General features: G+C 40.2%; 1 protein-coding gene across 4 annotated transcripts in view; it reads right to left on the bottom strand.

Moving 5' to 3' along the window:
* Positions 1-12,149, bottom strand: part of LOC131243790 (uncharacterized) — an 82,602-nt gene that overhangs the window by 12,409 nt on the left and 58,044 nt on the right. For all 4 annotated transcript variants that reach the window (XM_058243374.1, XM_058243397.1, XM_058243382.1 and 1 more), the window contains one exon: positions 1,371-1,453. In XM_058243374.1, the coding sequence (XP_058099357.1) occupies positions 1,371-1,453 (83 nt within the window). The remainder of the gene's footprint in view (positions 1-1,370; positions 1,454-12,149) is intronic.

Here is a 12,149-nt window from a genome sequence, read left to right as displayed (position 1 = left end):
AAAAAGCCTGACCGAGTTCTTCGCTGAGTTTCAAAAACTTCAAAAAGAGAGATACCCAGTGACATAATTGAAAACTCGGCACTTATACAAGAACCCTGATACTAAAACACACGGGATGAATTTTGAGCTGACCTTCAAACCAACAGTGTGTTTCTTCACAATTGGATTACATGGCCAACCAGGGCATCTTGCAACCACAGCATGTAACATTCAATAGGCAAGGGGCGGAGTTTTTAATTGGCTTGTGGGTCTCAAAAGTCTTTGCTGGTGGCAGCTGAGAAAATAAATAAATAGAAGAATGATTGTGGGAGTCTAAGGAATTCTCCATCCACTGATGGTGGAGATTTTCAGTCTCCAAACTTTCTAAATGAGAAAGGATCTTTATTATACTCCCTCAGTCCCTCTATGCATTTCTATCTTGCTTCCAGAGTCCAAAAGAGGTTCGAGGGATTGCCCAATCCAAGTAGCATATCCTGCACAAGTCTCTCAATCGGTTCTAGCTATCCACTAGATTGATGAATGCTTACCATTTCTCTCCCCATTTAAAAAATAATAATCATGGCTACTTAAAGGGGGGAAAAAAGGTTGAGGGACACATATTAGAATAGGATAAATCTGATTGCATGCAAAGGTAATGGATTTTACAAAGACAACATAAAAAGTGTCTAACCACTAAAGAATAATCCAACTCTCCAAAATAAGTGAAAGAAATACAAGATAGATTACCACAGGTACAGGAATGTGCCACTCTAGGTAATATGTATATAAGTCAGTGCATAAATCATTTGAATTAAGGATCAACTAATGTGAAAAGGACAGTAAGCAACTGCGACATACAAGTCATAAGGCACGAACGTGTAAGTGGAAGCTAGTTAAGTTGGTCCAAGTAACCATTCAAGTGTAAATTGCCCCTTTATTGACCAAAAAAATATGCCGAAGGTTGTCCATTTGAACGTGGAGGCTAAAGCATTGCACCCCATCTGAAACTTCCAAATGAATAACATCCTCAAAGCATTGAGCATATTGGAGACCAAAAATATCAAGTCAAATAAGAAGGCTATGACATCCATATGCTTCAAAAGAAGTGATGCATTAGTGTCGTGGTCATGAAACAGTGCTTCAACATTTATGGCACATGCTTCCAGTACCAACGCCTTTATATAAACCAAGATGGTAACATTCTGCTATCTCTAATTTAACGTCCCCATGTTAGCATGCAGCTTTTCTTAAAAACCAACTTGCTTGTCCAGTAAAAATATCAGAAAAAATCAATGATCGTAAAACAATCAAAAGACCTATAAGAAAGCACAACAATCGTGGCAAGGAATGTCACCAATGGTTTACATAAAATGTGAAAGCAAAACACCTACCCGCAGGCCCATTGATACACATTTTCCAAGGAATTCCGTTTCAGCAGGACATTTGTATGCCAATCAAGCCATTCGTTATTTTCCTGTAAAATGGTAGGTGTTCAAATTAAAATAACTGCTATTGATAATTTAAAAAATACAAATGGGAGGTACCACCTGTGGTTAACCATGCCTTCATACTTAATATGTTTGAGCTACAGATTTTACATACCATTAAGCCTAAACAAAAGTAACCATGTGACAATAAACAGAGGACAAGGATTACAAGAGAAGCAACAAAGTAGAAGTGTCCAGAAAAGAAAATCATGTTCTGAAGATTCCAGTACGCTCCCAACATCTGACAAAAAGCAGTTACTTTTTAGAGACCCCCTCTTTTGTAACATGCCTTACCATAATAAATGGATACTTATGGAGTGCCTTCACAACTCAAAAGTTAAACACAACATAAAAAATTAAAAAAAATACTCGGTAACAAAAAAGAAATAAAAAAGGCTCAACCATCATCTGAAGTTGCAACATAAGGATGGAAATGATTGCCCAACACTTCATTTATAATCAAGATGTGCCAAAACGGTTGCATAACAGCTGTTATGTAATGGTATTCGCACCCACCCCCTACGTGATTCTGGGTTGAATCAGTGACCCTTGAAAAAAAGCAACATCCTAATGATCACATCTCCCGCTATAACGGTAAAAATATGGTTTGTTTTTTTTTTTCAACTGGTCCAAATTCACAAATTTCCACTTTTGCAAAACTCTTCATTTCACATGTTAGTTAAGAGCAATCCTAATCCATTTCTGACCTGGTTTGTGCACTCATTGCGTATTAAAACTCTTGACTAAAGCAATTTGGATGAATCAAAGCTCCAGGGACCATTTTGGGGGAAATTCAAAAAATGAGGATAGTGTTCTTTTTTTTCCCCCTTTACTGGAAGCAGTTTATTTGAAGATTACAACACCAACATCTTCCCAGATTCATGGTCGATTTGGGGTTTTTATATAATCTTATAATTTTCTTTAAAAAAATGACTATATATATATGAGAAATGCTCACACACAACTAGTTGGATGTACAACTAGTTCCGATTAATTAATGCTAATTAATGTAGAGGGAGAGAGGAGCTAAAGTATTTGAAAAGGGTTGGCGCTTCAGGTGGGCCACATCATGGTGTTAATGTGAAATCCACTCCGACCATCAGGTTCATCACTCCATGGCAAATCAACCCCATCCATTGTTTAGGTAGACCACACGATTGGCAAGACAACTAACCATTTGCTCTAAAAGCCCGAACTAATAGAACGTGACGAATCAATCCCTTTATCTCATAGCCCGGGCCCCATGTCCCATGGGTTAGGTCCTCGGCCAAACCCCCCTCGTGGGCCTACATCACATGGGTTCCGCCTCACACAGGCTGCCCACCCCAAGTGTGCTCCTTCATCCCACAGGTCACCCCACTCGAGCCTGTTATGAAAATGCCTATGCATTAATCACTAATCACCCCTGGTGAGGAGTCTTGAACACAAGACCTCCTGCTCTCATATCGCTTTGATGCAAGACAACTAACCACTAGCTTTAAAAGCTTAAATTGATAGAGCGTGACGAATCAATTCCTTTATCTCATAGCATAGGCCCCACATCCCATGGGTTAGGTCCTCGGCTGAACCCCCTTGTGGGCCCCACATCACATTGGTTCCGCCTCACACAAGCTGCCCACCCCGAGTGTACTCCTGCATCCCACATGCCACCCCATTGGAGCCCTATGTCAAAATGCCCCTACATTAATGTCTCTCTCAATTGTTCCATTGGTGTGGCCCACCTGAATCACAAGTCAGCCTGATTTTTTTGTCGTGGGTCTATAATGAGATTACACATCTAATGGTTGGAGTGGATCTCATATACACGTAAAGGCGGACCCTATCAAAAATCAAGGTTCTAGTTCGTATCCCACGTCTTTTAGTTGTTCTGTTTCCAAGAAAAGGGGTATATTCCACCAAAAAAAAAGGGGATTGGATAAGGTGCAACCCTAACCATAAGGCCCACCTTGATCAATATATTGTATATCCACGCCATCCATCCGTTTTTCCGGCTCATTTTAAGGCATGAACCCAAAAATGAAGCAAATCCAAATCTTAGGTGGATCACACCATAGGAAACAGTGGTGACTGAATGCTTTCCATTAAAAACATCCTAGTGCCCATTATAATGTTTATTTGCCAACCTGTTTATAAGGTCACAAAGATCTAGATGAATGGAAAAGGAAAAAAGAATAAAATTTCAGCTTGATCTAAAACTCTTGTGGCCCACAAAAAAAAAAAGGTCAATAATTGATGTTTCGTGTAGTGTGGTCTACCTGAGATATGTATCTACTTCATTTTTGGAATCATGTCCTAAAATGAGCTAAAAACGGATGGATGGAGTGGATATACAATACATTCATCAAGGTGGGCCCCATGGTTAGGGCTACACTGTGTTTGGTGAGGTTGGGGCTGCACCTATTCCTCTTTCCCACAAAAAAAAAAAAAAAGAGTTTCGGAGTCCAACCTGTCAGACTTGAAACCTTCTCTTTAAGAAAATTATATAGGCCTAACCTTGTCTTTTATGGGGCCATTGTGATGTGTATGTGAGATCCACTCCGACCATTAGATGTGTAATCTCATTCTGGACCTTGAGCCAAAAAATAGGCTAACTTGTGATTTAGGTGGGCCACCCCAATGGAAGAGTTAAGAGAGAGATGCCCACCCTTGATTTTTACAAGGCCTACCATAATGAGTACGTAAAATCCACTCCAACCATTAGATGCCACAACATAGGCAAGGCCTGGGTCCTAAAAAGCAGGCCCATATGTGATTCAAGTGGGCTACACCAAAGGGAAAAAGTTCGGAGGCCGAGCTTTTTATGTACACCATTTCCAATTGTGTGGTCCACTTGAACTAGGTATGGGGCTGATTTTCAAGCTTTGGGTCTTAACATTGGGCGACACACTTGATGGACAGGTAGATTTTACATTAAAACTAGCATGAGGTCTCCAAGCTAGCCACCGCTTTTTTTGCAAAGTGACATGAATTATCAGTCAAGCATTTATTAGCATTAAATAATTTCTAAATTAAAGAACTAGTTGGATGAATCATGCAAGAATTATATAATACACACACACACACACACATATACAGAGAGAGAGAGAGAGGCATGCTCGCCTGTGCACCTTTGCACATGTGTCATGGGCATCTAATCCGAATAGTCCATGTGATGCGGCATCCCATGAAACCCCAAGGGTCCAATTTTCACCATGATCTAAAACTTTGGTGGACCATAGCAAAGAGAGATGCAAATCAAGGGAGGAAATTGTTTTCTTTTTTCATGGCCCACCAAAGTTTTGGATCAAAGTAAAAGTTGGGCCTTGAGGGGTTCATGGGGTGTTGCATCATGTGGACCGTTCAGATTTTGGACTCACATCACGTATGATGAGTTCTCAAAAAGTTCACACAAGTTACGTGCGAAATGGTACTATGCGGTCAGCCTCATGGGAACTTCCCATGAGGCTGAGCTGTGTGGGGCCCCATTGTGATGTGTTTCAAACATCAACACCGTGCATTTGATGGATCCCCTATAGGTTATGGGATATCCCAAAAATCAGCAGTATACGGAACTTAGGTGGGCCTCACCATCTAAAACCATGTGAAGACATGCCTAAAACATATAAAAATACATGGTGGGGCCCACCTAAGTTTTGGATGCAGCTGAAACATGGCCTGACCCTTCATCCAAGTGGGACGTACACAATGGATGGTCTGGAATTGCAAACCACATCTCAATGGACCCAATAAATGATTATGAATGTTTTAATGGGAGGGTAACCCCTCTAAACTGTAGTATATGGTGTGGCCCACCCAAGTCATGGATTGACTTGATTTTTAAGCTTGTGGCCCAGCATGGAATGGTGCATCGGATTGATGGGGTAGATGTTTGACATGCATCATGGTATATATATAGGGAAATGGTACTATGAGGTCGAGCTTTGTGGGCCCCATTGTGATGTGTGTCGAGCATCTACCCCATCAGCCAGATGCACCATTCCATGGTGGGCCATGGGATTAAAAATCAAGTCAATCCATAACTAGGTGGGCTACACCACATACAACAGTTGAGAGGGGTTACTCTCCCATTAAAACATTCATAATCATTTATTGAGCCCACTGAGATGTGCTTCACAAATCCAACCCATCCATTGTGTGTGTCACACTTAGATGAGGGGTCAGACCAAGTTTCAGCCACATCCAAAACTCAGGTGGGCCCCATCAAGTGATTTTATATGTTTTATGCATGTCTTCACATGGTTTTAGATGGTATGGCCCACTTGAGTTCAGTATACGGTTGATTTTTGGGATATCCCATAACCTAAATGGGACGCATCAAATGCGTGGGGTAGATGCTCAACACATCACAGTGGGGCCCACAAAGCTCGACCTTATGAGAAGTTCCCATGAGGTCGACCTCATAGTACCATTTCCCACACACACACACACACACACACACCTGTCAAAAAACCATTTACACTAAAAGCTTAAGTTGTCAGAGTGTGGTGTATCAATGTATATCAAGGGACTTTATCACTTCAACACCCCCTGCACGTGCAAGGTGGGAACTCCGCACGGGAGAGTAAATGGTTGTTTGACATGGTATTAGAGCGGAAGGTCCTATGTTCGAATCTCGAGAGCAGCAAATATGCCTCGCTAATATATTATTCTCCCACGGAGGGCCAGGAAAAAAAAAAAATCAGGTACGACCCAGAGACTGGGAAATTAAGCCAGGCCTATTTATGGTGTCCCTCCACCCTTGTCAGTATGTTCCCGTGCGGAATTCCCACCCCGCACGTGCGGAGGGGTGTTGAAGTCATGAAATCCCTTGACTTACACTAATACACCACACTTTGACAACTTAAGCTTTTGGAGTAAATGGTTGTTTGACATGGTATCAGAGAGGAAGGTCCTATGTTCGAATCTCGAGAGCAACAGATATGCCTCGCTAATATATTATGGTGTGAGTGTCCCTCCACCCTTGTCAGTATGTTCCCGTGCGAAGTTCCCACCCTGCACATGCGAGGGTGGTTGAAGTGATAAAGCCCCTTGATAGACATTGATACACCCAGTGTTCGAAATATCGATACTATCAGCCGATATTATCGGTATCGCACCAGTGCGAGACGAAACTCCACCGATAACACCCAGAAGATACCAAAAATCCAAAACTTCAGATATCGTACGATATTATCGTCGATATCGTGCGATATATCGTCGACATCATGCGATACATCGTCGATATCGCCGATATCACCAATACAACCCACCCAGATGCCGTGGAAGATGGGGCGGGAGGGGTGAAAATGGGGATCGGCACGGGTGTGGTTTACTGAGCACGCTCCTATTGTACTCAGTAAACTCAGTTGGGGCCCACTTTTAACGTATGTGGTTTTTCCAAACCGTCCATCTGTTTTCCCATATAAATTAATGGGTTGATCCAAAAAATTAGAACGGGAAGTGGATCATACCACAGGAAACAGTGGTGACACTGATTTCCACTGTTGAAACCTTTTTGGCCCCTACAGTGATGTTTATCAGTGATCGAAACCGTTAATAAGATCATATGGACGTGGATTAAAGTAAAATACGAATTTAATAAGATTATATGGGCCCTGCAGTGATGTTTATTAGTCATCTACATTTAATACTTTTGTGGCCAAAAATGATATTTCAACGGTGCATGTTCAATTCAACTGTTTTTTAAACATTGTATATGGTTTATTTTTGGGCTAAAGCCATGAAATTATCTATTAAAATATATGGATGGAGCACATAAAATACATAAATTCACATGAGTTTGACTAAGCGTCTTGAGGTACAATCTCCATACGGTAATGTGTGTGTACACCGTGGAAATAATTTTTCAATGGTGTAGATATTGAAAAAAGCGGAGAGAGTGACGCCCACCATTGGAGCGCCCGTCATAATGTTTATTTGTGATCTAACTGTTCATAAGTCCAGAAAGATATGGAATAATGGACTTGTGGCCCTCGAGAAATTTTTAATGGTGAGCGTCACTCTCTGTTTTACGTCCACTCGAGCTCGATCGACTCATTTTTGGATGTTCAAATTGATGGGACATCGTGGTGGGACCCACGTAACTTGGTGACGTGACCTAGGCGGGTTGCGTCTTGAGTAACTTCGGTACCCTTAAGTCGTAAGGGGTCGTATGAAGTCACCTGAAAGTCACCTTGATTGAACCTCTACCTAATATCACATCCATGTCTCTTACGAACGACTTACTTTAGACACTAGGAAGGTTTTGGAAATCATTATTCCACACCTGTTTCCTATGTAATGGTCCACTTGAGCTTTGTATTTACTTCAATTTTGGGATCAACCCCTAAAATTATCGGAAAAATGGATGGACGGTGTGGGTAGGATAATTGCGTACAGAGTAACTCACTACGCTTAGTGTCTTTGAGTAAACTCGTATGTCCACCTCGCTAATGACCCAAAAATGAAACATATACAATGTTCAAGTGGACCACACCGTAGCCATGTATGTACGATCTTATGAATAAGTTGGATGACAAATAAAATCATTGTTGGGCCTAACAAGGTTTCAACGGTGGATATCATTATCCTGCTGTTTCCTCTGGTATGGTCCACTTGATCCAAGGACCCCCGGGATACATTCAAGCCCATCCCTATCGGTGTGCAAAGACGAGCACTAATGCTCCTCGAGCTCCACGAGCAGTTTGTTACATGGGGTGATGTCTACACCCGTAGTACACCGAGTTCCCATCGCATAACTTAGGCACATGCGGGGGTGGTTTCCCCATGTTTCCCAAAAAGTGCGATAAACTATGAGATAAAGTGATAAAGCCCCTTGATATACATTGATACACCACACTTTGACAGCTTAAGCTTTTAGAGTAAATGGTTGTTTGACAACACCATCAGTTGGATGCACCATTCCATGGTGGGCCACGGGCATAAAAATCAAGTCAATCCATGACTTGGGTGGGTCACACCACATACAACAGTTGAGAGGGGTTACCCTCCCATTAAAACATTAATAATCATTTACTGGGTCCACCGAGATGTGGTTCACAAATCCAGCCCATCCATTATGTGTGTCCCACTTGGATGGGTGGTTGGAATAAGTTTTAGCCGCAACCAAAACTCAGGTGGGCCCCACCAAGTGCTTTTATATATTTTAGGCATGTCTTCACATGGTTTTAGATGGTATGGCCCACCTAAAATTCCATATATGGTTGATTTTTGGGACATCCCATAACCTAAAGGGGACCCATCAAATGCATGGTGTTGATGTTTGACACACATCACGGTGGGGCCCACACAGCTCAGACCTCATGGGAATACATATACAAACACGCATAGACACACACACACACACACAACTAGTTGGACTGTCCAACTAGTTGCCTCATTTAAGAAGAAATTAATATTAGTAAATGTTTTTGGTTGCAAGTTATTTCACGGAGCAAATGGATTTGTCTGCTTGGGTGGGGCCCACCATGGTGTTAATGTGAAATCCATCCAACTATTAAGTGAGTCACCCCATGATAGACCCATGGCCCAAAAATCAGCCCCATTCATGGTTCAAGTGGACCACACAATTGGAAAGTGTACATAGAAAGCTCACCCTTGGTGTGTACCACTTAAAGAATGTATGGGCCTACTTTGTGGGTCTCAGGACAATATTTTGGTGTGGCATCTAATGGTTGGAGCGGATTTCACATGATCATCACGGTGGGCCCTATAAAAATCAAGGGTGGACGTCTCTCCTAATTGTTTCCACTGGTATGGCCAACTTGAATCACAAATCATCCTAATTTGTTTTCTCTTAGCCAAACATGGGATTACACATCTAATGGACGGAGTGAATCTCATGTACAAATCATGGTAAGCCCCTTCAAAAAATGAAGGGTGGGTGTCCGCTCCGCACATGTTAGTTTCGAGAAAAGTGTCGTGTTCTCGAGAATGATGGGGAGCAGACAAGTGTTACCTAGGTAACATCGTAATGGGTGTTTCCCTAACCGTGGGGTCTACCTTGACGTATGTGTTGTATATCCATGTTGTCAATCAATTTTTAGAAATTACTTTAGTGCATAGTGCTAAGAATGAAATAAATCCAAATCCCAGGTTGGTGAGAAGTTGTATCGGACTATCGATGAATTTATGAACCGGATTGAATTTGACTACAAAATTCATATATTTAATTTTCTAACTATCTACTATCTATGATAGATATATAATTATTTTTGAGGGCCAAAATTCATGCAATGGCACGCCAAATATGTAAAATGCACATGAACATCACATCATCTGACATCATTAAAACAGCAAAAGAATCGTGAATTTTCAAAAAAGGGCCGAAATAAATGCATAAAGTGCACATTAACATGTTCTACTATGGTTAACACATTATCAAAAATATTGCGTAAATAGAAAAAAATATAAAAAAATATAAAATGGCACCCCAAATCTGTAAAATGGATGTGGCATCATTAAAACAGCAAAAGGATCATTAAAAAAAATCGTAACATACATGAAAAAAATATAAAAATATATAAAATGGCACCCCAAATCTGTAAAATGCACATTAACGTGTTCTACTATGACATCATATGAAGTCATTAAAACAGCAAAAGAATCATTAAAAATGATTTTTCGAAAAAATAGTTCGTAAATAGAAAAAAATATTAAAAAATATAAAATGGCACCCCAAATGTATAAAATGGCAAGATTAAAACAGCAAAACAACATTAAAAGATTTTTGAATTTAAAAAAATGGCCAAATACATGCGTAAATAGAAAAAATATTAAAAAATTATTAAATGGCACCCCAAATCTGTAAAATGTACATTAACATGTTCTACTATGATTAACACATCATATGATGTCATTAAATGGGTGTTTCCCTAACCGTGGGGTCTACCTTGACGTATGTGTTGTATATCCATGTTGTCAATCAATTTTTAGAAATTACTTTAGTGCATAGTGCTAAGAATGAAATAAATCCAAATCCCAGGTGGACCACACCATAGGAAACAATGGACATTGATTGCCCACCGTTAAAAACTTCCTAGGGCCCACCATAATGTTAATTTGCCATCCAACCTGTTGATAAGGTCACACAAACATGGATGACGGGAAAACAGAAATATCAGCTTAATCTAAACTTTTGTGGCCCTCACGAAGTTTAACTGGTCAATCACCATTGTTTCCTGTGGTGTGGTCCACTCGGTGTTCAAATAATCTCTGATATTATCTTTATCTCCAACTCAGCGATACCGATAACGTTGGTCGTATAAAAAATTCCAGGTATTAGAAATGTATTGCTAAGTATCACCAACATATCAATAGCGCTACTATAAGCGTCAATATTTTCAACTACGTAAATTCTTGGTGTCACTTGTATTGCCAATGCATTGATATCGCCAATGTATCGCTAATATTTTCGACTATGTAAATTCTAGGTAATGCTTACATCATAACTGTATTGACGATATTTCAATAATATCGCCAACGTATTGATATCAAAATTTTGTTTAATAGAAAAAATTTTATTTCAATTTTTTTTTTCATGGGCACATGATTGTATGTAGTGTTCAATTTGTTATTTGATAATATCTCGATATTATCAATATCGCAACATGAGAGATATTGAGAGACCACAATCTTTTGTTTCCTTTCCAATTGTTGATGATTTCTTGGTGAAATATTGTGTTGATATTTTGCAATATCATTTGGATGGAAGGTTGGATGGTTAAATACGCCGGAGGGGATGGTTGGATTGATTTTGTACAACAACACGTGCTTTTAAGGCCCCATTAAATGGAAACTTGTTATGTATGTATTCTTTTTGCAAATTTTTTTTTTAAATATATTTTTTTATTATTATTATTTTTTATTTCTAAATATGCAAATATGTACATTTTAGCATCTCATGAAGTTTCGCTAAAAATTCCACCGTTTTTCCTATGTTCCCCCGCCTTTCCGATAATCAGCGATATTATCGACGATATTGATATTGTTTCAGTACCCCTAGCCAGCGATACTTATAACGATACCAATACTTTGAACACTGGGTCCACTTGAGATTTGGATCTATCTTAGTTTTGGTACCATGACCTAAATTAAGGTAGAAAATTGATGGACGATGTGGATATACAACACATGCATTAAGATGGGCCCCGCTGTTAGGGAAATACCCATTACAGTGTTACCTGGGTGTACCTAATCCGCTCCCAAAGGGCAATTCGGATTGCTTAGCGAACAACACAGGACCAAGGTGAGTGTTATGTTGACATGGCAAAGTTTTGTGGGCCCACCATGGTGTATGTGTTACATCCACACTGTGCAACAACACAAGCCCAAAAATGAAGTGGATCCAAAGCTCAAGTGGACCACCCCCATTGAAAGTAGTGGGGACAATTACGCCCACCATTGAAACCTTCCTAGGGCCCACCATGATGTTTATTTTCCATCCAACCTGTTTATAAGGTTGCACAAGCCTGGATGAAGGGAAAACACAAATATCAACTTGATCCAAAACTTTTATGGCCCCCAACAAATTTCCAATGGTAGGCGTTCAATCTCCACTACTTTTTGTGGTGTGGTCCACTTGAGCCCTGGACCTTCCTCATTTTTTATAATCATGCCATAAACTGATCTAGCAAGATGTAGACCCATACCTGATTCAAGTGAGCCACACCAAGGGAAACAGTT

This window comes from Magnolia sinica, chromosome 1 (assembly GCF_029962835.1).
Source record: "Magnolia sinica isolate HGM2019 chromosome 1, MsV1, whole genome shotgun sequence".
Taxonomy (NCBI): Eukaryota; Viridiplantae; Streptophyta; class Magnoliopsida; order Magnoliales; family Magnoliaceae; genus Magnolia; species Magnolia sinica.
This window is presented reverse-complemented; position numbering and strand designations above follow the sequence as displayed.